We start from the raw sequence: 27,518 nt of genomic DNA, 5'->3' as shown, positions 1-27,518 counted from the left end.
TGGGGACCAAATTAATCCTGGAAGGGTAAGCAAGTTACAGGTGCTGGGAGGGGACAGGTCAGCAGCAATGTGTTGGAGGACAGAGCTGGATGTGACCTGCACCTCCTCAGCCAGCCCTCTGCCCTCAGGTGCAGCAGATGACACTGTCCTGCCTCCAGTGCTGAACTAAGACTGAAGTAAGATGCAACTGCCAGTATGATTGGCTTCTGTATGTGGAATGAGGGAGCGCCATTTTGTTCTCAGGCCTTGCAGCCAAGCTCCAAAAGAAGGGGATCAGCCGTGCCTGCTCCACCACTATGGGAAAAGAGCCTTCTGAAGTAAGATGTAAAGGAACTTGCCTTATCCCCCCCCCCCCGCCTTCTTCTGGGATAATGAATTGGGTACCACACCATCAGCTTCCCAAATTGCTACTAAGGCACTAATCATCGGCAGGCAAGTGGGAATGCTGCCTTTTTTACCTTCCATTTTTTAACGCGGGGCAGTGTTCTGGGGTCAGTGCTTTGCCTTCTGCTCATTCAGTGAGAAGGACTGATGCATTTATAGACCTGAAGCTGTCAAAGCCATCTGTCAGACACAAGCAGGCTGTTATTTAGTGCTGCTTTCACCTCAGTGCACCTGGAACATCCGAACTCGAACCAACTGAATTTTGATGTAGTAAAACAATTGAAGGTGGTCATAAGCGCCTTTGTTTGTGTTGGGTGGGCAAAAAGAAAAGGTAACTCCTGTCATTTCAAGGTTCTTTCCTAGTGCATAAATATACATAACGGGTTTAGATAATATTAAGCGTTAAGCCCCTTATTCTGTCCCCCTTTCCACTCCTTCCCATTCACACCTGTTTCCCCTGCCTCTTGGTTCAAGAGCTTGCTCCCATTATCTCCAAAATTTCTCTGATGAAAATAGGGACATGCAGCCATACAAAATGATCATTCCTTGTCATTTTTACCCCGCTCATCTGACTGGGGTGCCCCAGCCACTCTTGGCGGCTTCCAACATGTATATAAAAACATAATAAAACTATAGAGGGCTGCCTTCAGATGTCTTCTAAAGGTTGTAACCCCTTGGCTCAGGGGTTACATAACTCCATACCCTCTGATGAAAACAGGGACATCCTACCATACCCTCCAACATTTCTCTGATGAAAATAGTGATGTCCTAAGAAAAAGCAGGACATTCCAGGACCAAATCAGAAACCAGGATGGCTTCTCTAAATCCAGGACTGTCTCTGGAAAATAGGGACACAAAGGGTCTGTGTTCCCTGTCCAGATTGGTCATCTTAGACCTCCCATTTGCAAACATTCCAACTCCAGAACACAAAAGAAGTCAGTGTTCTGCAACCGCTCAGAAAGTTCACTCTTCACTGGGTTGGATTGTGCTCCCTCCTCACATTACCATTGCTAAATATATTAGTTTTCCCCCTAAATATTTTTTGCACTTCTGCAAACCTTGAGGTCTTCCCAAGGCTGATACTTCCCTCATTACCATGGATGGTGCCATGTGGGCTAGATAAACATCTACATTTGGGATAATAAGTTCACTACTGGCATCTATGATTCCTCATGCTCTACGAGTTCAGTGTTGGTTATAATTCCCTCTCCCCTGAGATCTATTTTTTCCTGTGGCAGCTGTGTGTGTGTAGATTTGCACATGTATGTGCCATGTATGTTGTTAGCATCTGGTTATCTCAAGAGATAATGGAGTGTGCCTCTGGGGGTGACGTCAAACCACTGAGTTACCGGCACTGAAGTGACTTCCCTGGGATGCAAGCCTAGGTAGTGTGTCTGGAGGTCTTGGGCTGCCCAGATGACAAGACCCCCTCTTAGCCTCACTGATGTGGTCCAGAGGAAAGCAGAGCAATATGTTTGACTCCAGGAGTTGCTGGAAGGAGGGGTTCAAGGTGCCAGCCAACCGTCTTAGGGACTCCACTCCAGATTTGTGGAGGGTTTACTCTAAGGTTACCAGATTTTTTTCAAATAATCCGGGGACAAAAATTTTAAAATTAAAAAAAATCTTTTTTTTTAATTAAGAAGTAATATCTTCTCTTCTGGGTCTCCTCTGTCACGTAGCCTTCCTCTGGGCCCCGGCATGATCTATTGGAGCGCTATCTGCCGTGGAGTAGGCTCGGTCGGGCCTGGGCTCGGCCACATGTCCTTGCCCTCCCGGTGCTCTGCTACCTCTCTTCCTCAGTGGCGGCGGCGGCAGCAGCAGTGTGGCAAGGTCAGGGCTCCCCTCTTTTTTCTCCTTCCTCTCTCTCTCTCTCCCTTCTCCTTCTCCTTTCCTCCTTCTCCCAGTGTCGGCTCCGGAGTGCCGCTGGGCAGTCGGCCAGGTGGCCGGACACTCTCGCTCCCAGCTCAATTTGGGTCATGGGGAGGGGTGTCAGCGGTTCCCCCAGTTGACATGCTGGGCATCCCCAGTTTCCCCTCGGCAGCGGCAGTCTTGTGCAGTTGGCTCTGGCTGGCTTCAGGAGCTGCTTGCAGCCGTGGCACCCGCCATTTTGCCTTGCTGGAAGTCCCTATATGTTGTGTCTTGTGCCGTTGAACCAGCCATGCAACATTCATTCCCTACTAATAAATCTACAACACTTAAAATATAAATCCGGGGACATTATATGAAATCCGGGGACATTCCAGGGACGTATTTTGTCCAGGGACAGATTTGTAAATCCGGGGACTGTTCCCTGGAAACGGGGACATCTGGTAACCATAGTTTACTCCTTAGCCTTTTCTTCTCCCAAAAATATCCCGCAAAGCAGCAGAGGTTGAAGGTCAGAGTTTTCTTTCTCCCAGGTGGATGCGCCCCATCTGCTCCTCACTTCCCTCCACACAGCACATGCAGAAACCACCTTCTTGACTGTTGGGCGTGCTATTGTCCACTCAACCCACTGGAGCCTGTCTTTGCATGCAGGGGAAGTCCCTAACTCACTGGGGATTTGAGACCCCTTGGCTACTCTCACCTGGTTTAGCAGGCCTGTTGAAGCCATTCCCGGAGTGTTGAAAAGTGGTATACAAATAAAATGAATGAATGAAATAGAAAGTGAATGAATAGAGCGTGGCAGTCCCACACTAAAACATCTAGTGTGAAATCACCCCTTGTCCATAAACAATTGTTATATATAACAAATTATAGTTGTCTTAATTCTTGTTCTCTACGTGGCTATATATGAATGTTTAGGGATTTATAAGACAATTCTCATCATTCTCTTCAAACTACAATTCACAGGATTCCTTAAGGGAAGGCACCATAGGAACACTGGTGTAAAATTGATATCAGTGTGTGGCCAAACATATGAGTGGTACTAAATCCAAGTTAAGAACTCTGACGTGTTAGCCCACAGTGAGTTTATGAAAAGTGTCAAATGCACAGAATTAATTTTGAAGAAGCTGGTAGATATGCTGAGAGAATTACATCGTAGAAACCACCCTGCTAATGTTAAAAAGTGAAGAATTAACACCAACACTGTTGATCAAGTGCACACAGGGACCGTATATACTTCCATGGTATACTGTATATACTTTGAAAGCTGAATTTCTGTTTCTAGCTCAAGATCTAAAAAAAATTAGTAAAACAATTATTTAAAAAATGACCACCCCCGCCCTCAGTTTCTTTCATTGCAACAACTGCCTTATATAGAGTAAGACCGTTGCTCTATCTAGCTCTTTTCACTCTTCAGGATTTTAGACTGGAGACATTCCCAATCATGCCTGGAGATGCTAAGGAATGAAACTCAGTATCTTCTGTATGCAAAGCAGATGTTCTACTACTGAACCAAAGCCCCTCCCCATTGCCCTAGGAAGCATATAAAAAGTATTGGAATAAACATGTCTCATTTGAATGTATATTCCATCTGGAGATTGAAGTAAAACACTAAGGGCAGCATTTTCAAAAGTCCCTGAATGAATCTAAATTTCCTGGGGATCAACATTCATCCACTTGTCACCTTCTTACTAAAAGACCTATAGTGGACTTACCCACTAGACTGATAGGACATTTGTCCCCATCACTGACCGATTACCGGGTATGACCATATCTCAGCCCAGACACCCAATCAGGATACAGATAATACATGAGGAAGCTTGCAGTTGCTAGGCGACCCCAGTTGCTAGCGCTTCACCATCTACCTCTAACTAGAAGGTTTTGGAGGAGAAACGGGGGCCAGACCTAAGGAAGGGAGCTCAGATGATGAGGATCTGGTCCCATCCTCCATTATCGCCCACATGCTGAAAACGTTACTGCCCAGTTCCCAAGACATTCCACGTGCCCATAAAGAGAAAGAGTCTTCAGCTTAGCTACCGTACTCGTTTGCCTCACCTTCTCTTCTTTGAATGCCAACAGCTGACGGGAGGAGGAGAGTGATTGCAAGGCAGCTGACAGTCACCAGCCAGTGCTGAGGCATTCCAGGGAAGTTCGGAGGGCTGTGTTGTCCAGAAAGTGCTCAGATCCACCTCTTCCAAGCAAAAGCCTCAAGATCAAGGGACAAAGCTGAGTGGTGGTGGACGTGCAGCTGCGGACAATTCCACCTGGGCCTCCGTTTCTTGTTCCAGGGGCTTTTTATCACCTCCTCTGCCTGAATCACTCTAGACAGGAATAAAAGAACTTGCCTTCAGTCTGACTCACCTTGCAAATAAAAAAAAAAGGAGGGCCCTGCCCATGTACAGTTCAGGGAGACACTTAACAGTTTCTTCTTAGCCATTCGTAGGGGCGGATCTCTGCAGAACACAGCAGCCAAAGCCCCTGGCAGCAGGCCAAGAGGGAGTGGGATGGGTGGCAGGAGGACAGAAAGAACAATTTAATTATTGATCTTCCGCATTAAAATCGCTTACAGGGCAAGCCCAAGGCCAGACTCACCGCAGGGCTTGTTCTGTAAACTCATTAATGTAAAACACAACTTCATTAAGTAGCTGGTTTTACCCTCAGGTAACACCACTTTTGTTAAACCTGTGCCACGTTCCGGAATGAAATGGGCATGTTCCCACTCACCTTAGCCCAATTAGAATACTTGCAAAGAATTTGTTAGCATTATAATTATTACTATTACCTTAGCAACACCCAGAAAACACACCTCACCAGCTGTTATCCAATCAAAACAGCTTGAGAGGGACTCCTTTATGTCTGACATATTTTGAATCTATGATGAAAAAGAAGATGAGCTAAGACTTCATCCTGATTAAAGTATTCTGGAATGTACATATTTAAATTCAGGTTAACTGAATTTACTATACTCACAACTCTATACCCAACACCAGCCTTATACAAACAAAGCAGCTCATATTTTGCACCAAACTCAAGCAGACAAAACAATACCGTTCAGGCGGTGTTATTTGCTTTAGCTCAGTGGTCTTTCCATATAAAAAGTGATTTATCCTACTGAGCTTTGTGTGCTGCAGAGAATTCTGGAGCTTTTCCTGTAGACCACAAGCAGTTTTTCACACAGGGCACAGCTGACTAGGAACAGTGCGCCTCACCATTAATTGTGCATAAGCTGAGGGTGCCGTGTTGAACACACCAAACATTCTCCTATGGCTGTGTAGTCTTGGGGAAGACCAAGTGTGGTACAGAAGCTTATCCACTATTCTTGGTTTTCTAATAGAAGCCATCCTGGTAAGCTTCTGAGAAACTCTGTGGCCCCACTGAATAAGTTTGAAAACCTCTACTGTTAATCAGATCAACTGACTCTCATCTGCCATTTTTCTTATCCATTCACCCATTTTAGAGAAATCAGTTAGGATCTCTTCAAAGTTTGCTTTGAGATGCATCATCCTCAGTCATTTTGATGTCCTCTGCAAACATTCAGTGACATGTGTTCAAGATCTCCCATAGCTTCTAGTTAATTGCTCACACTTGGCATCACTCTCCAAGTATTTGTGAAAAAATTATGCTCCCTGCTTCCAGTAAAAGTCCTTAGGAAATCCAGAATTTAGTTTCCTCTGTTGTAAAAACTGTGCACCGTCCCTCTTCAGCACTGCTTCCTGCTCTTTAATTAGTTACCCACTCAGAAGAGGAGCTGTCTACTTTTCCCATGGCTGCAAAGTTTGTTTGGCAATGGACTTTGGCAATGGACATTGTCAAAGCTTTATGCCAGTTTCAGTACATCATGTCTATCAGAGCACCTCTATCCACATACATTGATAACAATGCTTGCTAAGAGGTTGAGGAAGCAGGGCACTTTGTTGCCTTTCTGTTTGGCTGCTTGTTTGGTGATAAAACTGGGGGGGGGGGGCGGACCCACAGCCTATACATATGCATATAGGGATATGGAGTTCAGAACTTACTTAAAAGTGACATACGTACAAGGCCTTTCTTATCTCCTAGCTTACTGCCTCTGATTCCAAACTCTAATTGTAGGTAATTAAAGCTCAGGTGTTTCTCATAATCTCTTGAGCTGTCTGGCAGCTTCCTCGGCCTTAAGCTGATGATGCTGGTTCAGACAGCGTAATGTTCTGTGGTTGCTCACTGCTGGGAGGCTCAGAAAAAGCATGGGGTGAGATCATCGCCATGCTTTGCTATGGGTTGTCAGGTCCTTTGCCTCCAGGTCATGGCAATACCAGGCAGTAGAAGACTGAGGCAGTAGAGATGGGCAGCAGCAAACAGTTTCACGTTTCTGGGCAAACACAAAATTAGAACAAAGGTCCCATAGACAGGTGTCTGTTGAAGAGCTAAAAATGTTCAGAACAATGTTTGATGAGGATGAAGATAACGATGGGAATAAGAAGCTAGAGGAGAAACAGGCTTATGAAGGTAAAAATGGAAATGAAGAATGCACAGAGACTCCAGAAGAAACTGATGAAAAGTGGCAGGACTGGAACAAGAAATAAGCAAACTGCAGGAATCAGATGGCTATGTGGAAATGGAATTGGAAATGATCTCCATTTAAGGATTTGGAGGAGAAGTAGAAGATAAGATTACAAATGATGATTTGGAGATATATCTGGATAGGGTGTTGATAGAGCTGAAAGGGAAAAAACTTTGGGATTTCAGTCCTGGCCTTTCTTTAGCTTTAGCAGACAGAAAGGATTCTGCTTACAATCTGGAACGTACCCAAAGAACGTTGCTACTAAAGCTATGGTATTTCCTCTGGTAGGGACACAGGTAGCACTGTGGTCTAAACCACTGAGCCTAGAGCTTGCCGATCAGAAGGTCGGCGGTTCAAATCCCCACGATGGGGTGAGCTCCCGTTGCTCGATCCCAGCTCCTGCCAACCTAGCAATTCAAAAGCATGCCTGTGCAAGTAGATAAATAGGTACCGCTCCGGCGGGAAGGTAAATGATGTTTCCGTGCACTGCTCTGGTTTTGCCAGAAGCGGCTTAGTCCTGCTGGCCACATGACCCGGAAGCTGTACGCCAGCTCCCTCGGCCACTAAAGTGGGATGAGTGCCGCAACCCCAGAGTCGGTCATGACTGGACCTAATGACATACATACAAGCTGATAAGTGCTTTGAATGTTTGAATGATCAAAAAGGATTCTTGCAGGATTAATGTGTTCTTCTCAAGTGGAAATACTCTCCATGTAATAACTTGTCCCTTGCCAGATGTTGGTGCCCTGCAATTCTGCAACAGTCCACCAGCCAGCATGGCCAAGAGTTGAAGATGAAACAAATGGCAGTCCAGCACTATGTGGAGGGCCACAGCTTAGCTACTGCTGATGCAGGAAATGCCTAACAGATAAAGAAGGTGCATGGCAGTATTAAAAAGTGTAAATACTGTTGCTGTGGGACCAAAGAGGCAGTAGAAGCAGATTACAAACTGTGGCTAAAAATACTTTTGCCTGGAAGCTATCACTACCTAGTCGGTGACTACCTCTCCACTCAGATAAAGTTGTCTCAAGCACTCCTTCCCTGAAGCTTAGGTTAAAATAAAATTCCACACCCTCCAGGGCTGCGGCAGATCAGTGAAGGGCCACACCCTGCTGCTCAGTTCCGTTGAGCAAGCTAGGTGATGCATACCTGGCGAGACTGTGGCTGAGGTGTCAGCATGGCAGGGAACTACAGTCACATCTGGCCTGTCCAGTCTGCTGCCCCTTCCTGCAGAACGGACCCCTCCTTCCTTCCCTCTCAAGATTAAAGAATTCATTTGCCCCTCTGCATACACATTCAATTTTCTTTTACTCTGCCCTTTTAGCCTCTTTGTTGTAACTGTCAGGAAGGGAGCATCAATGGAATTCCTTGATGACATTCCTAGCATTTCCTGATTAATACGGAGAGGGATTTTGTCAACTCCTGAGCTGCCGAATGAGCTTTTAACCAAGAGTGCATTATACAGACACTATTTCCATAACACACTCCAGCAGGTCTAGACAAAGGTTTTGTGGTTGTGGGTGAGAATGAAGTTCTTTCTGGGGTGATACTACCCCATCATCTGCTCATGTAAAGCAAGCAAGATAATCATCGCTAAAATTAATTCTCCAGCAGACACAAATGTTTTCGGTAAGGCCACAGAGCTTCATCAGTTTGATTAATCAAAGGATCACATTTTGATTATAATGATGCTGTTAACTGGGCGACAGCTTGGGAAGGGGAGCTGAAATTCTTCAACAGCTTTTTCCTCAGAAAAAAATATTTTAAGAGAAATTTTGGCTCATGTCATGTTGAATAACACTCTGTTGGAGGATGAAGGGAGCAACGGGCTAAGAGAAGGGAACTGTAAGGAAGGAAAACCAACAGCATTAAACTAGACCCACAATTGCATTCATAGACGGCAAAATTGGGGAGGCTAATTTTCTAAATATTCCCCAGGGGAGGACTGAAATTCTAACAGTTTAGGAGGGGCTCTAAAAAGTGTAGAATAATAATTGGCAATTTCTCAACACAGCTGCAACTTTGAAAAGCCTAGCGCTGCTTGGATCCATATTGTTCAGCTGTTGTGCCCAATCCTGTCCAAGTAAGAATTTTACAGGAAGTGCTCTTATTGGACTCGTTAAGTAAGTTTAGCAGCCACAGAATAAGAGGACATTGCCTTTCACAAAAGTAATGGGTAGGACTAAGTGACCAACTTTTGACAAGTGGAGGGAAGAAAATAGTGGGATTTCTCAAGGATCTGTATTGCAACTTATTCATAAACCCTGTGTTAGAAGTAAGGAATGAGTTCTTAGATAATTTGGAGTTATTTAGGATGACACATTCTAAAGAAGACTGTGAACAGATCCAAAATGATCTAAGCTAAGTGAATAGCCAATGACAGATGAGATTCAGTGTTAAGAACTGCACAATGATCTGAACACTGTGGTAAAAAATTCCTATCAAATATAGGCTGGTGGGGTCTGAGCTGGTTATGGTTACCCAGTATTGTTTCTTTTTAAAATTCTCACCCACTTTTTTATTTTTTCTCAATCTTATCTTCTTATAAATGAAATTTTCTTAATAAAATATAAATGATACCCAGGAAAAAGTTTTAGAGGTCATGGTGAATCAGTCACTGAAATCTCCAGTTATTCGAGAAGTCTCTAGAATTCAAAGTGAGCATTTTAGCCGCTCCAGAGGGGGATATTTTCAAAATGTGAAATTAAATCTTGAAGCCATTTAGAAATTGGTTGAAGTTCCATGCTAAAATCCTTTTTAGCTCAGGTTTCCTTCCACAAAAAGGTGGTAAGGTAAAATGAGACCGTTCCACCCCCGTATTCAAATCCGACAGGAAAAGCAAATATATTTGGACAGCTGGTGCACGTGCGCTCTCTCTCTCTCTCTCTCTCTCTCTCACACACACACACACACAGTAAATACTCAAGAACCCAACATATGAGGGGTTACAAATATTCAGTCTTTATTATAAATAAGAAATACTGTTTTATACATAAAACTGCCAAGTGTTGCATTTTTGTTGTTTTTGTTCACTGCCCCCAGACAGCAAGACCACAGATTTAAGTCTAAAACTGGAGTGAAGGCACTTTTTGAGGTGCTCACAGTTGAGAATAAAAAATAAAATGAAGGGAACTCTTCAGCAGGCGTCTCCCGTGAACAGCTGTTGCATCGTTTTGTTATGCAAAGAAATAACTTGGACCTATACAAACGTGATAATAGCTGTTAACGCAATATTCGTAAATTCTTATAAAGGCCTTTTTATTTATTTATTTAAAAATAAAAAAAAAACTGTTAAAACCTGTTTAAGAGAAAAGGGGGGAAATACTAGGAAGGCAAGGAAAGGACTAGAAGCACACTACGAACTGTAATCATCCCCTTCTAGTCAAGTGCGACAGGCCACAGCAAAAAGCCCTTTCCAATTCATGGCTTTCGGTTCTGTTTGCCTGTATGCATGCAAGTCGGCTTTATGTAAACTGTTGAAGAAGTTGCTTGGATAAAATTAAGATCTGGCTGGAACTTCTCTCTCTGGCCCTGAAGGTGCTGTAAAAACCAAGGCCAAAGGGGTTTTGCCTGCCTACCTGTATTCACAGAGACCTGCTACTGAATCTACAGTAATGGTCCAGCGCTTACTGCGGTGGAAAGCATGTGGCCGGCTGGCAGCCCTTCAGTAAATGGCTCCCATGACTGAATGTTCCTTAATTTCCCTACATGCAGACAACTAGCCATGTCTGAGAGAAAGGTTTTTCTCTTGAAAAACAAAAACAAAACTGCATGGAGAAATGGTACCAGCTCAGACCTAGGTTAAACCACCTGAGTAAGAAGTAGGCCCAAGTCACATTTCCTCTTCAAAGCCAGCAGGAAGCCTATAACCATTCATAATATCAAGACCACAAACAAAGGGCCAGTTTGGGTGATGCCTTCACCCGCCAAGCAGGAGACCTGGGGAGGAGGCCGCAGGCCTGTGGGTCTCCTTCCTGTCCGCTCAGAGAACTCTGGATCTGCCTGAATGGGTGGTATTCTGGTTCTCCCATTTCTGCTCACAGTGGAGGAAGGAGGTGTGGGGAGAGGAGGCGCACAAGTTGGAGCTCCCCATTTCAGCCCAGAGAGTCTCCCAGGGCAAAGCATCACCCAAAATGGCCTAAGGCATCGTGAGCTACACCCCTCTGACTCCTTTAGGTCTCACGTGGCTTTAGGAGGGCAACTTGCCTCTCAGCTGGCAATGCAGATATGGAACACTATTAACTACCAGTACGGAGTGCAGAGGTGAGGATGGGCAGAGAAAATACCTGCCCCTCGCCCACCCTGTCCCTCACTGCCAGAGGAATAATAACCTGGAGGAGAGGATGTGGGCAGTGTGGCGGTGAAGAGGAAGCAGTGAGAGAACAGGGCCACTCGGGATGCAAGGCCAAGCATATTTACAGGGGGGAAGGCTGGAGAGGGGCAAGAGAGAGAGAAACAGACTTTTCCTCACACTATAATCATGATAAAAAAGACACAAAATCCCACATTCACACAAAAATATAAATTTGAAATAATTAATAGCACCAGTGTGTGTCAGATAATAAATTTCTTCCCCTCTACGCAAACGTACAAAGTTGCATAGTGTTTGAGGGTGGGTATATGCAGATCTCAAAGGCAGGGGGTGGAAGCATCAGACCTCTCTCTTGAGGAAACTGCAGAGGCAGATGATTTCCTCCAGTTCAGGATTAAAAGGGGGGGGGTGGAGAAGAGAGACAACATGGAAGGAGGTATCTTCTCCCCACGAGGAAGCATAATCAAAGTGGGAGAGGGGGCATTCTGAGTGGGGCAGAAATTCATACCAAGCAACCCCCAGCTCAGTTAGTAAATACTGTGAACTCTTGGAGTTATTTACCCCTAGAATTAGGCCTGACCAATTATTTTTCCTAGAAAGATGGACCAGCTATATTTTGTGATTACTCCTCTTTTACACGAGAGGTAAACCTACCATGGCAAAATGATATGATTCAACCTGCAGAAAGAGAACTCTGCAAACATTTGAGTTTCTACCAGAGAGGATTATGTTGACTTCAAATTTCACAGGCAAGTCTAGCAAAAAAAAAAGTACTCTCTGGATAGTGGATGCTTCTTTCAAAAAAGGGAAGAAAAGAAAGAGTCTGATTCAGGGGCTTCCTCCGCCCCCAAGAGACAAAGACAGAATCTGTTGATATTAAATTATCTGTCCCTGGAAGATACCTCTTGAATATTACTAGTGACTGGCTGGTGACAGGAACAATTCTGATCACAAGTAGATTCTTCCATCTTGAAGAATTTCTGCCTGTGTTCTCAGAAGTCGAAGGCAGGCCAAGGTATAGCCCCATGGAGACCTAACACACCCCTCCTTCCTCATGACTCCCCGAAAGCATTTCTGAGAAACTGTTTCTCAGAATCAAGATATACATATACATATTGCACTCTAGAAAGTTTCTTTAAAATTGGCAGCTGGCTACCAAAGTGGTAGTTTAATTGGCCACTAATATATGAATTAAGTTGACTTTTTCTTCTTTTCTCATTCTGAAGGCCATCAGCGTTTCTTACAAATTGTAGCTATACTGGCCGTTACAATTTAATACTTTGGTAGCCAAACCTTTTCCTTCATAGAAACAAAAAGAACAGAGAAATTGTGAGATGGGGTACGGGAGAGAGATACGGGGGATGAAAGAAGGAGAAGCTGTGACTGCCCCACTATGTATCAGTTCTCATAGCCCTTTCAGTAATTCAGCACAACAGTCCATAATATTTCACATCATTATGCAAATCAAAGGGGAGTCTTTTCTGGGAGAAGAGGAGAAAATGGAGTGTTTTGAGCAAGGAAGTGTATACATTTCATATCTTTAAACCCTTCTGAAGCCCAAAGGCTGGATATTTAATTTGCGTTCATTCAGAAACTTGCAATTTTCTCCCTTGAATTGGGAAAGAAAGAACTGATAGCTGTGTGGGAGATGAGGTGGGGGTCCTGAAGAAGGTAACCTAGGAATTAAGGCACTCCACAGCCAAAAGAACTGCTCCACCAGTCATTGAGGGAACGCCCCCTGCCTTTAGCACATCCTTAGGGTTTTTCAATGGACGGGGTGTTGAAACAGCCAGTTGGTAAGGTCTTCTTGATGTCCTCTAAATTGCTAATGTCTTTCCTAATGGTGTTAATGTCCCTGTCATATTCACTGATGGCACTGGCTTGCTTTTCAGCTGCCTTCTCCAGATCGGAGACTTTCCGGTCCAAATCGTTGTCCCTCATCTGGTTTTTGGCAGTGTTCAAAGTATCCTCAATCTCATTCAGTTTGCTCAAGTCCACAGGTTCCACACGCCCTGTAATGGGAGCAACATACAAAATTAGAATTATTATTTTTTTAAATTAATGCCCACTTCATTCTGATACAGAAATAATTTCCACTGGTCAAATGCAAAAGAGAAAGAGATTAAAAAAGCAAAATAATTCAAAAACCTGATCTTCCTAGCTTGCCACATCGTCTCTAAAATTCCTCTAACTACTGCATTCAAATTGTTTAAATTTGAGAGATAAGTTGTGTATCAAAATTCAGAAATGTGTAACACCGGAGCACTGAGTTCAATGTCTCTAAAACTGCACACCCAGAAATTCACATTATGTACAAACATTTTACATTGTGAAATTTAAATGTTATTTGAACTTTATTTCCGCTGTTTGAGAAAAAGTTCTCTATACACATCCATCCTTAACTATTTTTCCCCCTCCTTTTTACAATGCCAAGATTAAACAACATAAACAACTGATTGCCCATTCCCTGCATTTAATCATTCAGCCCACCCGTTCTTTTTTACAGGCCAAGTCTATGGACTTATGAATCATAGAATCATAGAGTTGGAAGAGACCACAAGGGCCATCGAGTCCAATCCCCTGCCAAGCAGGAAACACCATCAGAGCACTCCTGACATATGGTTGTCAAGCCTCTGCTTAAAGACCTCCAAAGTAGGAGACTCCACCACACTCCTTGGCAGCAAATTCCACTGTCGAAGCAGTAAACTGTACAAGAAGCACTGTTGTGAAAACAGATGCAAAATGTGGCTGAAAAAGAAGGGAGAAGCTGGGATAGTCCTTGACTGGGCAGCCAATTCAGCAAATAAAGTGTCTTGTGGACGGGTTGGCGAATGGAGCAAACGGGGACAGAGCCACCCTAGTGCTATATGCACCCACTACGGTAATCTAGCTATCAATGAACCCGTTAATCTGGCAAGCATGCTGATTTGCAGAGTGAAGTCTTGCATACTGCAAGGGCTCCCAAGGGGGTACTGTACAACTTTCTGTGATCTGAACACAAAAACATCTCTACCCTGTATGGAATCCCTGGCAGTGGAGGCCTGGACACCCTTTGTCAGGGTTAGCGGGCAGGTTTTGCCCTCACAACAACATGCCACTAAGAGTAAAACAGCAATGGATGTAAAGTGGTGCAGTCAATAGACAGTGCTGGGAGTGGGAGTCAATCACTGCACATTCATAGATTTGTCCATCTAGGTTTTGTTTTAGAAAGGCAGATTGTACTGAATACAGGGAATGGACTTTCTGACAGATGCCAGACAGATACATATCTTAATATGTAAAATAAATATGTGTGCAGTTTTACATTAAGCCCCACTTGTTTATCATAATTTCAGCTTTGTCAACTCAAGTCACTGTACACTATTGTTGGTAAGCATTTTCTTGAAGTCCTTTGAGTAAGTCCACAAAAATTATTAGACTAGGTGCCCAGCTACACAAACTTATGTTAGCCAGGTACAGCAATGGCTTGAAAGAACAAACAAGCAGGAAAGGGGCAATACCCCAAATGCCACACGATTCAGGGCGAGAAGGTCAAACTCTCTAGCACTTTACCAGCTGAAGATACACACCCAGCTTCTCAAGGAGGTCATTGATCATGCTCAGCAAGCTGCTAACAGAGGTCTTTGCTTTCCTTGCATTGGCTTCCGCTTCCTGAGCTGCCTCTGAAGCCTGGGAATTAAAAAATAAATTCAAATGGATATGACAACTGAATTCACATATGCATGTGTGTAACTCCATATCAATTACTTGTGGCTGACCACATGAACCAGCTAATAAGACACTACCTGTGGTGTTTAATTTGCAGTGAGTAACTCTACACACCTAAGTCCCTGAGTAATGAGCATGCATGTGTCAACTCTGTCTTGAACACTGCAGCATCATGCAATGTCATTTCTGCTGGAAGACAAGGGAGTTGCCCAGGAAGACAAAGGTGAGAGGATGGGAAAGAGAAAAGAAGGAAATGATTTTCCAAATGGCATGAGGCTTCTTTGAAGGGCAGTTAGCCATGCATGGGTTTTGTAAAGTCTCTTTTAAAAAACCAACACACAGTGGTGCCTCTGGTTACAAACGCCTCGAGTTACGTTTTTTCAGGTTACAAATGTTTTAAACCCGGAAGTGAGTGTTCCGAGCTCTCGGAGGCCTCGCCACTGCCCAGAGCCAAGCCTGGACATCCGCAGGGCCTATGGAGGCTCCATGACTGGGCTCCAGCAGCAGGAGCTCTCCGAGGCCTTCACAACCGCCTGGAGCCAGGCCCCCACATCCGCAGGATGCCCAGCAGGTTGCATCCCAGCCCCAAAGATAGGCAAGGAACGCTTCCCTAACGAAGACCAAGAGCAGTGAAGCTGTGAAGAAAACAAAGGGGAGCCTGGACCGAAAAGCCCTTGACCAGCCCTTGCCCCCCCCCCCAGCCGTAGCAAGATGGGTGGCACCTAGCCAGGTAAGCCCACCTACCATTGGGGGGGGAGTGGAAAATTTTGGGATTCTGCAAGGGATTTGGGGATTTGTTTATGTGAGTCTGCCCTGTGCCTTTGCTCCTTCATTTGGGGGACTTCTGGGGGACTCTGCCTTCTGCCATTGTTTTGGGGATCGTGTGGAGCCCAGTTCAGCTACTGGTTGATTGTGCGACTGCAGAAATGGATAAAAGCCCCCCATCCAAACAATGACTATCATCAGTGCATGTAAGAAGAAGAAATGTTATTTCTTTTCATCTACAATACTGTCTTATTTATTTTATAGTACAGTAAATTGATTATTGCCTTCATTTTATGGATGAACGGTCTCGTTAGAGAGTAAAATTTGTGTTAAATTGCTGTTTTAGGGGGTATTTTTCATTGTCTGGAATGGATCGATCCACTTTTCCATTACTTTCCATGGGAAAGTGCACTTCAGGTTAAGAACGCTTCAGGTTAAGAACAGACTTCCGGAACCAATTAAGTACTTAACCTGAGGTTCCACTGTGCTGATATTGCAGATTAACAATATGCCAATCTAACTCCCCAAAATCAAAGGTTGTTTTTTTTGAAGCAGACACAGTAACTCACCATTCCTGCCATCATCATATCTTGATCAGCGCTTTCCTGTTTCGCCTTTAGCTCTTTCTCTGCTGCATCCAGCTGCTGCAACATGTCACCCACTTCTTTGTCCAGCTCAGCAACAGTGGAGAAGGTCTTGTCAGCATCAGCTTTTGTTGAAGCAGCATTCTAGAATGGGCAGAGACCAAAACCATTTAAAAAATAAAAATACCTGAACAAAGCAAGTATATATGAAAGGATGAAGAGCCTGCACAGCTGGTCCAAACATACATGCAATCTGTTCCTGAGTCCCAATCAGCGCCAGCACTGGGCTGTGCCTAATGAAGTCAAGGCAGACTCGTACGTGCTTCCCCTCCAGTTAATTCCTTCACTGCTCTTAAAGCCTCATCTTAAAACTTCATTTGAAGTACTAATATTGATTATATGTGTCTATATGAGGTTGCCCCATACAGTTAGACTGATCGGTGGGTCCACACAGTCTAGTACTTGTCCCAATGTACCAGGGTGTACCTTTCTAGTGACTCATGCAGGGATCATTCCCAGCCTTCATAACCATCTTTACCTGGCACCACAATGGATTAATACCAGGGGTTTTCCACATGCAAATCGTGTGCTCTGCCACTGAGCTGTGTTTACGAAAGAACACCCTGCCATGGTATTTGGCCCTTTAATGTTATAGGAAAGCTCTCTCTGTTCTGGGCAGCATTAAGAGCAAGACAACTAGCAGGCTTCTTTACCAACTGCTTCCCAGTAGAGAAATGTCAGCTTTTGACTTCCACTAATGCTAAAACAGCAGTTGGTCTCATCGAAGACAGCTTCTTGTCTATTACATATTGCCAAGAGCTGATCTATTTATGCAGAATAATTATGTGCTGTTGCCACTTCAGGCTGTGGACAGGAGGCATGATGTGTTTGGAAAATGGAGAAAGTAAATTCCACACGCATGAAAACTAGCAAGTTGGGAACTTTTGTCCTGACATGCTAGTATTCTGTGTACTGAGAGTTCATTTCATGAACTGTTCAGACATGTTATTCACATCTGCGGTCTGAGGACAGATAATTCAGAAAAAACTGTACCACAAAAAAAAATACTTTTGAACAAACGAAGCTCCTCAATATGTTGCTTCAGATCAATGGTCCTGCTAGCCCAGTATTTACTAGAGATCGAACATGGAGCCTTATACAAAGGATGTACTCTACCACTGAGGCACAAGACTCACCTCCTGCACAGAATTAGCAATTCTCTCAGAATCAGCAGCTTTGTTCTTTGCTTCTCTGGCATCCGCAGCAGCGTTGCCTAGTGCCAATTCCGCTTGCCGTGTCTTATTGTTGGCCTCCAAGATGGTCTGGGTAATGGCAGGAATTCTCCTTAGAGCCTCCTGAGCTGCAGTCTTGTTATCATTCACTCTCTTGTCGAAGTCTGGAGGGGGGGGGGGAAATGTAAGGAAGCCCCACTGGATGACTCAGCCTTCTATTTCTGACCGTGGTCAGTCAGAGGCCTCTGGGAAGCCCACAGGCAAGACATGAAAGCAACAGCCCCGCTTGCCCCTAGGATCTGATATTCAGAGGTATATTGCTTCCAAACAGGCAAGGTCCAAAGAGCAACTGTCGCTAACAGCCACTGACAGACAGACCCGCCATGAAACACTGTTTTGCATCAAAGGTCTTCGAAACCCACTGGAATGCAAGTGGATGAGAAGAAACTGGTGTCTCCCCCCCCATTAAAAATACTTACAATATGTTGTTGACCCTGAGAAGCTTTCAGAGGGGCTTACAAAAGATCCTCACAAGTGATTATCTTATCCTTTTCTGTCTTGTCACGTAAACGGCTACAGTAAATTTGTCAGAAGGAAACATGTGCAAGGGCTGAAATGTATTGCACCTTGGGAATCCTGCTACAGTGGTTGGAGTTTTTGACTGAGACCAAAGTTCAGATCTGTGCCCAGTTACGAAGCTTGCTAAGCTATTTGGCAAACCCACCAGGTTTCCATTGACATATGGCCCTCCCAGGAAGCTAACTTCTGCACTTCCACAAAATCAGGGCGTACGCTCAGTCCTGAACATACACGTTTCACTGGGATAATCCTGACGTGATTACAGCAGTACAGTCGGTAGCAAAAGGAAAAACGCGTCCTGTGGAACAATGTTCTGATTCTGGCCCACTTCCCCCCCCCCCAAGAGAGGGCTGAGTCCCTCAGGGAGGTCAGCCTGCCATTCTGAAAAATGACTCATCAGGAAGTCATGCTGCCACCTACCTTTCAAGTTGCTGAGGATGTCATTGGCCTCCTGGAGGGTGTTGCTCCCCTTCTTGGCGGCTTCTTCGGCCAGAGCCTTGGCAGCATCTGCTCGAGCCAAGAGCTGGTCAGCAGTCTGTGGAAGCAGACACAAGACAGCATGCTCTCTGCCTCTCTCTGCAATGCCTTCATATAGCGTGTATCATGCACAGACTGTTTCTACTGAATTTCAATTTATTATTATTATTATTTTAAAAAATACTGCTTTTATTTATCTTCATGGTACAGAAGACAAATTCTGAGAAAACAATTGTAACAACAGTAAACAAGTAAGTTGTCCTAATAAAATTACAGATTTTTATCTTGCCATGTGTTAAAAGTTTCACTTGATTACTCTAAGAGATCACACCACATTTCCCCAAGAGCACTGGGTGGATTCCTGCCACAGTCTGAGTGTTGTTGTTCTTCTATTTGTACCCCTCCCACTCTGGGCAGCTTCAATGTTTCCCCAAAGGGGCAAGGGCAGGAGTCAAGTCCCTAGCAAAGTAGTGAATTTTTCCTAAGCTTTCCCCACCTTAATTCTAGCCCCACAAGGCAGCTCAATGCTTAGGGCTTTGCAATGCTTCTGAAATACACTCAGGCCTGGATTTCGTGAGTCTTCAGTGGGAGTGAGTTCCATAGCAGAGAGGAGAGAGCCACTGACAGTGCTTCTTTCTTCAGTGGATTTCAAGGAGGATGTAATCAGACACAACGGAGGAAGTGGCCTCTAAACCATACTAACCCTAAGAGTCTCCGATTATCGTGTGACTAGAGCAGCTTACAAGGAAGTTAAACAGTATAGGAAAGTACATTTGCACAGTCACAAGAACAAAATCTAAACGTTTTAAAACAGTTCATATATTTTAAGGACAAAGATGCTAAAGAATGGGAAAGGTCCTTCATCCTCCCCAACTCTGTTTTTGACTGCTGATTCTGCTTTACTAACAGGTGTGTAGTCACACCACTATGGTCTCTTTTGGCTTGGACACTAAAACCTTCACTTGCCTTTTACAGCAAATTGTTTCTCCCTTACTGCCTGCTCTCTCTCTCCACCCGTCCTTTCCTCGTCTCCAGGCCACTTTCCCTTGGCTCTGGGGCCCATGCTGTCTCTCCATGAACACTTTGCACCTAGCTTGTCCTGCGCATGGTGCAGCCATTCTACAGAACACACAATCAAAAAAAGCCCTAAACACATGTCCACCATACCTCTCCATGAATTGGTTAACACAAGTTTTCAAAGGTTGAGAGCAGTTAAGCCACTCCTGTTTAACATGCATTTATGGCTTCTGTCAGGGCAAGAGTTTACATACAAGTAGAACTGACCTGCTGTTCAGTCTTGCCCTTCTCCAAAAGGTTCTGTACTTCCAGCTCTTTCCCTTTCATGTCTTCTCTTAGGTCCTCATAATCCTTCAGCTTCCTGTTAATGAGCTGATCAAGTTCTCTGGCTTCCTTCTTGATCTTATTCGCCTCATTCTGCACGTGGAGAAAACAGGAAGAGAAATGGCTTTTGTGAATGCAGCGACTGTGTATTATACATTTTATGGCACATTTCCAAGGGTCTGAATTTACAAACATGGTAACTGATGAGCTGGATCAAAACCACCCTTTAAAAGACCTCAAACCAGGATCATAGATCTGCAGCACATCCTGAAGTACCCAGAAGTGCCTCAACACAAATATAAGTATTTCAAAAAGCATTAAACAAATAATCTCTTAGCTGACATCAACAACTTGAACCATTTATCTCTTGTGTCACCTACAAAAGCTAAACAAGTTTCAGTTTTATTGGTGCTTTAAAGCTCTTACAACAAACTCCACACAAAGCCCAACTCAGCACATTTCTAGCTCGGAAAGAGATGCAACCTGCCTCCTTTTATGAGGTGTTTTAGATTACTCTTAATCAACACAAGCTATAAAGTGATGCTAATTTTACTGATTATGGCAGCATGTTGGAGATAGCCACATGCTGCCACACCACAATTAGCTTATCAAGACTCCAAGAAGACACAAGAATAGTCAGTTGCACTTGTAGAAAAGTTGACTTGCCAAATGGGGTGGGCACGAGGCAAACTGGATCCGATGTCCTATGCCACCTGGCAACTGTTCATTTCTTACATGCAATGGGATAATCAAGCATGTCACCCACCTTGAATGCATTATAACTTGTGGAAACACTTACTGGACTGAAGAATTTTAAAAATGAATATACATGTCCTATTGCACCTTTGAAATCTATCCCCCTTTGGGATCAGCCATGATATTGCTAGTGTTGACTATGTTTGGTTGTTGTATATATTTCAAAAATAGTAAGATGACAATAAAAAACATACCTCTAGCTCCTCAGAGTCTATAGATGGCAGACTGGTGAGGTTGGCATAGATCTGCAGGGCCTTATTCCCAGCCTCCTCAGCATCAGCATGGACTTTGTTTGCCTGCTTTTCTAGATCTCGGGAAATGTCTTTTGCCTGGTTATACCTAGGAAACAAAGATAACCTTACTATTGTTCCTCTTTGGCCTGTTGGCTCAAGGTACTATTTCTGCTTTGGATGCAACAGGTCCTGTGCTCAAGGAGTGGGTAGGTGGGTATGGCTGCAGCAGATGGAAAGGGCCTGCAGCTCAGTAGCTGAACAAACTTTTGCACGCAAGGAGTCCCTCATTTAATCTCTGACATCTTTTAAACTTAGATCTTAGGGAGCAGAGCTGGGAAAGACTGGTGCCTGGAGCAGTCTAAAAAGACTAAAAAGAGCTGGTGCCAGTCAGAACAAATCACACTGAACTTGATGGATCAATGGTTTGGCAGCATAGGGCAGCCTTTCTAGTAAAGTTAAACAGAGATGCTTTCAGTAACAGGTAGGTAGCCGTGTTGGTCTGCCACAGTCAAAACAAAATAAAAAAATTCCTTCCAGAAGCACCTTAGAGACCAACTAAGTTAGTTATTGGTATGAGCTTTTGTGTGCCTGCACGCTTCTTCAGATACCAGTGGTTTCAGATAAACAATTAAACAGTTCAATGCAAATACACACAAATCACTGAATTAAATATGGAAACTGGCCGGGAATACACTGCACCTATGGATGGACAGCTGAACAAGCAACCAGTCAGCTTCCATTTAAAAGGTACAGGTCATTTTAAGTATCCCCAAGTGGCCTGGCCCTGGCCCATGCTTTAAAATTGATCTTTGGGGTGGTGGTGGAGTGTGGAGAGGGTATCTGGACCAGGACTCCAGTTATGAGAACTAAAATCTGAGTTTCTCTTCCCTAGGAGTACAGGTCAGTTTCCTCAAAAGAAGCATATCTGATAACTGAACTTTGCCATTTTCAGCACCAAGTTAAAACTGCTGTATTCAGCCAGCCTTTTAAGTTCTTTAATGCCGCCTTGTTTTAATCCTTTAGCTTTTATTTATTTTTTAATATAATTTTTATTAAGTTTTCCATATTTCATTGCATTTCAGAATCAAAAATCAAAGAATTTATAACTTAAAGCATTACTTAAATAAAGCATCAACCTCCTTCCCTCCCTTTAACAGACTTCCATATCACTTTATCAATTTCTTCACATTCCTATGTTTCACTTTTTTACCTTATATCATTCTTAAAGCAATCACCTTCTTATAAGTAAATCAGCTTCTTAATTTCCCATTACCAAACATTTCAACTTAAAACTACAAACATTTCCAACTGTTTGCAATTTTCTTTCATATAAAGTATACATTTTCCCCAGTCCTTTTGGAACAGTTCTTCACGGCGATTCCGAATCTTCCCCGTCAGCTTTGCCAGCTCCACATTCTGTAGCTTTTAACCCTGCACCTTTGTTGCTAGTTCTGCATCTAGTGAGGCCATTCCACACAAATAGCAGTAGCAAATCCAGGTATGCCACAAACTGTACACTGAATGGGGAGCTACAGTAAATCCTGGGAATGTATGTGAATGAACCATATTTCTTTAAAGACACTTTGGTCTCATTCACATTTTACAATTATAGATATATGCTTCGTATGTGCACATAAAAACTTCCCGAAGCCTAATACTGATAAAAGTTTTATGCCTTAGGCTCCTGGATATAAATTCCTGTCATCTGTTTTTGCATACACAGTAACTATTTTAGCTATTCTGCTTCTTATGATCACTGCAGCATGTTGGACAGTTGAAAATAAAGCACCTCAATTTGTGTCTTCACTTCATACTTACTTCCTATTAAGGTCACCGATGTCATTCATGGTCTGATTCTCCCCTGCCAGTGTCTCCAAGAGCAGCTTATATGCTTCTGTCGACGTATCATTTGCTTCTTTAGCTACACGAACAATGTCATCTGCTTCTTGCTTGTGCCTGAGCAGTATTAGGAGAGCAAAACGAAATGGTTAGAGAACCACCATTGTTTTCTCTCCAAACATTATAGTCGGGAGTTAGACCCTAGGCATCATTTTCAAGGAGAATTAAAACATGCCATAAATCTTCAGTTTCAGGAACACGGCCTGAATTGTCTCTGAGAATGTAGCCGACACAGCCTATTCCTAAAACAGCAATAGCCAGCCTCTTTGTCAAGGGCACCTCAAGTGTGCTGCTGCATAAAGACAATACTCCATGTTTTCTGCTGCTGTATTCTCTAGCCAAGTAGCAGCACAACATTGGAGAGGCAGGCAGGAGTAGAGGCCAGGCTCACTGGGTCCTCCTGTTCCTCTTCAGAGGTATCAAAGATCCATGCTGTCAATGCCACTCGCTGGCCATTCACCACAGCTAGAGGTGGCTGCCTCTCCACTTCTGGCAAAGGACTGACACAATAGTTCTCTTTCAAAAGCTTGTAGAAATCCACTGTTTTCCAACTAGTAATTTTTTTCCTTTAAGGGGTGGGTGGGAAAGATTCACAGAACCCAGGTTAAAATTAAAAAGGGAGGAACTTAAAGAAGTGGTTGAAGCACTCCAGCTTTTCATGGGCTTGTGGTGGATGAAGGACTTCCATTGTTTTGTGAGCTGGTTGACCAACAGTCATGTAAGGGGATTCAGATCCTGGTCTCTCCCAAATACAGTGGTACCTCGGGTTAAGTACTTAATTCATTCCAGAGCTCCGTACTTCACCTGAAACTGTTCTTAACCTGAAGCACCACTTTAGCTAATGGGGCCTCCTGCTGCCGCTGCACAATTTCTGTTCTCATCCTGAAGCAAAGTTCTTAACCCGAGGTACTATTTCTGGGTTAGCGGAGTCTGTAACTTGAAGCGTATGCAACCTGAGGCACCACTGTAATTGCCTGTTTTCCCATTACTCAACAAGGCTGTTCAAACAGGAAGTGACTAATATAAAAGCGGGAACGGGGCGGGGAGGGGAAGGAAAGAGACATACAACAGACTGAGCTAGCAGATACTTGCCAGTGTTATCAGAACAGAAGGTGGGGGAAGAGGACAAACTGATGACATACTCGCTTTGAGCAGACAGGTAATATACTCGCTTATCTGGCTGAGACTGCACCCTTCAGGGCCAGTTCTTACAAAGCATTTTGAATTTACGTACAGATCTACCTGAGCACAAAATATATACCTAACACATTAGTTATGCTTTCATGTATGCTTCTCGTAGGTTTTTCTTCTCCTTAAAAGAAGCACAATGAGAAACTGCACACCAAGCATTTCAAAAGTAGAACCTGCTATTTATACATGCAAACACCCCTTTGTAACCTAAACAGTGCTTAAGTATGCACTGTGCATTCAGTACTGTAGAAAAGATAAATATGCCTTGTTAAGATGCAATCCTCAGTTAAATAATTAGAAGCAGCACCATTCAAGCAGTTTATGGCTGTGCTGAGACTGCTCCATTATGGGCCTCCCTTGTTCTATTCACTTCAGGGCAAAATGGAAAGGTAAGAACAAATGGGGGATAGAATGGGAGCAGGAAGGAAACCGTTCCCCCAAAGGAGAGCGGGGCTGGTGGTTCTAGTGCGAAGAACAGTAAAAGGAAGGGTGGTAGGTGTGATCTTAAGGTATGCTGCAAGAGGGAAAGATGACAGTGACTTGAGGAGGGGCAGCCTTGTGTTTCTTGACAATGTGTTGCTATATTGTTTATTACATTTATAAAACTGCCCTTTCCATGCTCAGAACAAATGGAGAAAACAAGGAAGACAGGCTAAAATGCAGCACCCTCACAAAGCAGCTAATCCATCAGGCCAAAAGTACAACCAGCAGCTGTCCTAAAAATTCTCAATTTCTACTCAAGCTCCTTCCTCAAATACCTGTGTAAAGAAAGTAGTCTTCACTTGCTAGCAAAAATAAATCATGGAGCGGGACGACGGAACCTCCATGAGGATGCGGTTCCATCACGCGGGATCCTTCACGAAGGAAGCGCATGGTATTCACCAACACCAAGAGGGTTAAAAGTGCAGAAGGTATGCTAAAGATGCAACGGGCCTTACCGAGAAGCTAGCTGGCGGGCTTCTTCTGCCAGGCGAGTCATGTTGTTGGGGTCGCTGGTTGATTCTGGTGGAGTAATAGACTGGAGAAGAACCAAACAGACTTTTAAGGTCTTTTTATATTTTTAAACAAATGATCAGTAGCTACTTGCCTTCTCAGATTACGACTGGGTCTAAAGTACGGACTGGAGCTAGACATGGTGAGAAATATGGGGCCCTTGGTGATACAGGCAAGTCTTGTGTGGTTCTCCCTCTTCCCCTGGTCTGTGTCGGTATGGAAATAGGCAGTGAGGCCCAAGAAAACACTTATTCATGACTCAACGTATGAGAGAGAGAGAAAGAGGAACTCAGCACAAGGTTGCCAATATCTCAAATATTCAAGGCACTCAAATTCAGTAATTTTAGCTCTTTCAAAAAGGAACACAAGAACCACTCACCACATTAGCAACTGCCACCTTTGCTCTCTGCAGCATATCTGAAGCTGTTTCAATCAGTTCCTGCGTGCTGTCCACCCGGGCCTGGGCCCGCTCAGCCAGATTCTCTGTCTCTTCCACTGTGTTCTGGATGTTCCTCAACCGACCAAGTTGGCCGGACAGAGTTCTGTTGATCTCCTGCAAGCGATCCATCAAGCCCTGGTCTACATCTGGAACAGACCAAGCCAAGCAACACGGACAGACTGAACCAATTGCACAAAAAGATGTGGCATGAACAAGAATAAGGCATTGTGCCCACATGCTTTTACTGATAATTGCTTTTACTAAAAAAAAAAGAAAAGAAAAAGTGTGAACAGGAATGTAAAGAAAGGTGGATGCAAAAACTCCCAAGACTTTGGCAGCATTTAGGCATTTCCCAAGGATATGGAAATGGTCAAACTGAAAGAATCCTGGGCAGAGGGTTTTAGAGAGGAACTTCATGGAGGTGTACTTTAAAATCAATAAAAGGTGTTCTTAAGAGGGCAGCACTTCTCTATTAGGACCACACACAGCAAAAGCAGAGGGAGTCAACCGGAATGTCTTCAAGTTCTTCCTCTGAACTCATCTCTTCTCATGAAGCCCTTGGTTTTTCCTAATCCCTGATTGACACAAAGTTTTAACTATAGTTGCTTTGATTCATCCCTTGTTACCCTTTCCTTTCTCCCCAGCTGTCTCTTTCACTATCAAAGTTCAGATTAAATATTCCTTTGGGCAGGGACAAAACACTTGCAGATAACACATTATGACAGGAACCACAGTACAGCTTCTTTCTACTGCACACAGGGTGGGGATAAAAAAAAAAAAACCCACCAAGACCCCTGGAAACCCCTACTTCAAGTTACAAAATTCTTTCACAATTGCCTGTTGAACAAATTAAGCTATTTTCTGATTTGAGAAATCCAGGAAAAAAACCTCTACACTTTGGATTAAACTTTTAGGAAAGAGACTTTTAAATTTGGTTTCCACTTATAATCACAAAAGAATACACCATTGCTATCGCCATCAAACACTAAAACCTAATTACTTCAATGTTATTACTTTCAGAAGATCACATCTCTTCTGAAATAGTTATTTATAATTTATTTGTAAGAGAATTTCTAGCCCACCTCATCATATGATCCCAGCGTGGCAAAACCACAGAACTAGAGAATTGCAGAGTTGGAAGGGACCGTGAAGGTCATCTAGTCCAGTGTTTCCCAACCTTGGGCCTCCAGCTGTTTTTGAACTACAATTCCCATCATCCCTGACCACTGGTCTTCCTAGCTAGGGATGATGGGAGTTGTAGTCCAGAAACAGCTGGAGGCCCAAGGTTGGGAAACACTGATTCTAGTCCAACCCCCTGCAATGCAGGGAACTATTGCCCAACGTGGGGCTCAAACCCATGGACCTGAGATTAACAGTCTCATGCTCTATCAGCTGAGCTATCCCAATGGAACGTAATTTATAGAAGCAGATACAAATGCGGGACATCTTTGGGGAGCAGCTAGGGAGCGACAATCTCAGCTCCTCAGTTGCTGCAGTGACAGAATTACTAAACCCCCCACCCCAAATAAAAAAGCCTAATCAATAACATGCGACAATCCTGGGGAAAGAAGGGTATTCAGAAAGAAATCTGTCCCCCCCACCTTTGCTGTTTTGGGCATCCTGAAGCAAGTCCATGACATCTCGTTCAGCTTCTTTCAGCCTGTCTTCAAAAGCCTGATCAGTTATAGTTTCTTCACCTGTTCCTATGTTGGCTATAAGATTTTCAAGCTCCTGCAATCTCTCCCGCTGCTCTGCCACCTAAAGAGAAATGACAGAAAGGAGGGATGAGGAAAGATGTTTCCACTTGCCAAGTGTTTGAGACTCCAGTAGGAAACACTCAGTCCTCATCTACAGATCTCTCTCTACAATTAAGTATAGGACTTCACACGGCAACAATATCTCTGTGTTAGCACATGTTTCCAATTAAGCTGGAGAAGCCTACGGTTGTCGTATTTGCCAGTTTTTAGTACTCATGCTTGTGTGGGAAATAATCTGCAAAGGTTTTGACAGTGTTCCTAACATATTAAAGAACATATTAAACGAACAAGCAGTTAAACTCAACTGGATGGATAACAATTTGGCAGACTTCTCCAAATGCCTGGGTGATATAACTTCCAACAACTTCTGAAGCTGCATTGTAGACCAGGGAACACTTTGCAATAAAAGTTATGGGTCCACTGAACCCATAACTGAACTGCTTTTGAGGAAGCAGGATGGGGGGA

At 43.8% G+C, this 27,518-nt stretch overlaps 2 protein-coding genes across 2 annotated transcripts in view; both read right to left on the bottom strand.

Moving 5' to 3' along the window:
• Nucleotides 1-4,626, bottom strand: part of LAMC2 (laminin subunit gamma 2) — a 41,838-nt gene extending 37,212 nt beyond the window's left edge. The window contains exon 1 of the mRNA XM_081193362.1: nucleotides 4,306-4,626. Within this exon, the coding sequence (XP_081049488.1) occupies nucleotides 4,306-4,390 (85 nt within the window). The 5' untranslated portion in view covers nucleotides 4,391-4,626. The remainder of the gene's footprint in view (nucleotides 1-4,305) is intronic.
• Nucleotides 4,627-9,725: 5,099 nt separating this feature from the next.
• Nucleotides 9,726-27,518, bottom strand: part of LAMC1 (laminin subunit gamma 1) — a 138,569-nt gene continuing 120,776 nt past the window's right edge. The window contains exons 18-28 of the mRNA XM_081193275.1: nucleotides 26,898-27,054; nucleotides 25,237-25,442; nucleotides 24,803-24,882; nucleotides 22,593-22,730; nucleotides 20,736-20,880; nucleotides 19,729-19,878; nucleotides 18,388-18,502; nucleotides 17,353-17,552; nucleotides 16,142-16,300; nucleotides 14,669-14,768; nucleotides 9,726-13,111 (exon numbers count right to left, since the gene is read on the bottom strand). Of these exons, the coding sequence (XP_081049401.1) occupies nucleotides 12,855-13,111; nucleotides 14,669-14,768; nucleotides 16,142-16,300; nucleotides 17,353-17,552; nucleotides 18,388-18,502; nucleotides 19,729-19,878; nucleotides 20,736-20,880; nucleotides 22,593-22,730; nucleotides 24,803-24,882; nucleotides 25,237-25,442; nucleotides 26,898-27,054 (1,707 nt within the window). The 3' untranslated portion in view covers nucleotides 9,726-12,854. The remainder of the gene's footprint in view (nucleotides 13,112-14,668; nucleotides 14,769-16,141; nucleotides 16,301-17,352; nucleotides 17,553-18,387; nucleotides 18,503-19,728; nucleotides 19,879-20,735; nucleotides 20,881-22,592; nucleotides 22,731-24,802; nucleotides 24,883-25,236; nucleotides 25,443-26,897; nucleotides 27,055-27,518) is intronic.

This window comes from Podarcis bocagei (genome assembly GCF_964188305.1).
Source record: "Podarcis bocagei genome assembly, chromosome: 5".
Classification (NCBI taxonomy): domain Eukaryota; kingdom Metazoa; phylum Chordata; class Lepidosauria; order Squamata; family Lacertidae; genus Podarcis; species Podarcis bocagei.
The sequence above is the reverse complement of the archived record's forward strand: the minus strand, read 5'-3'. Positions and strand labels throughout refer to the sequence as shown.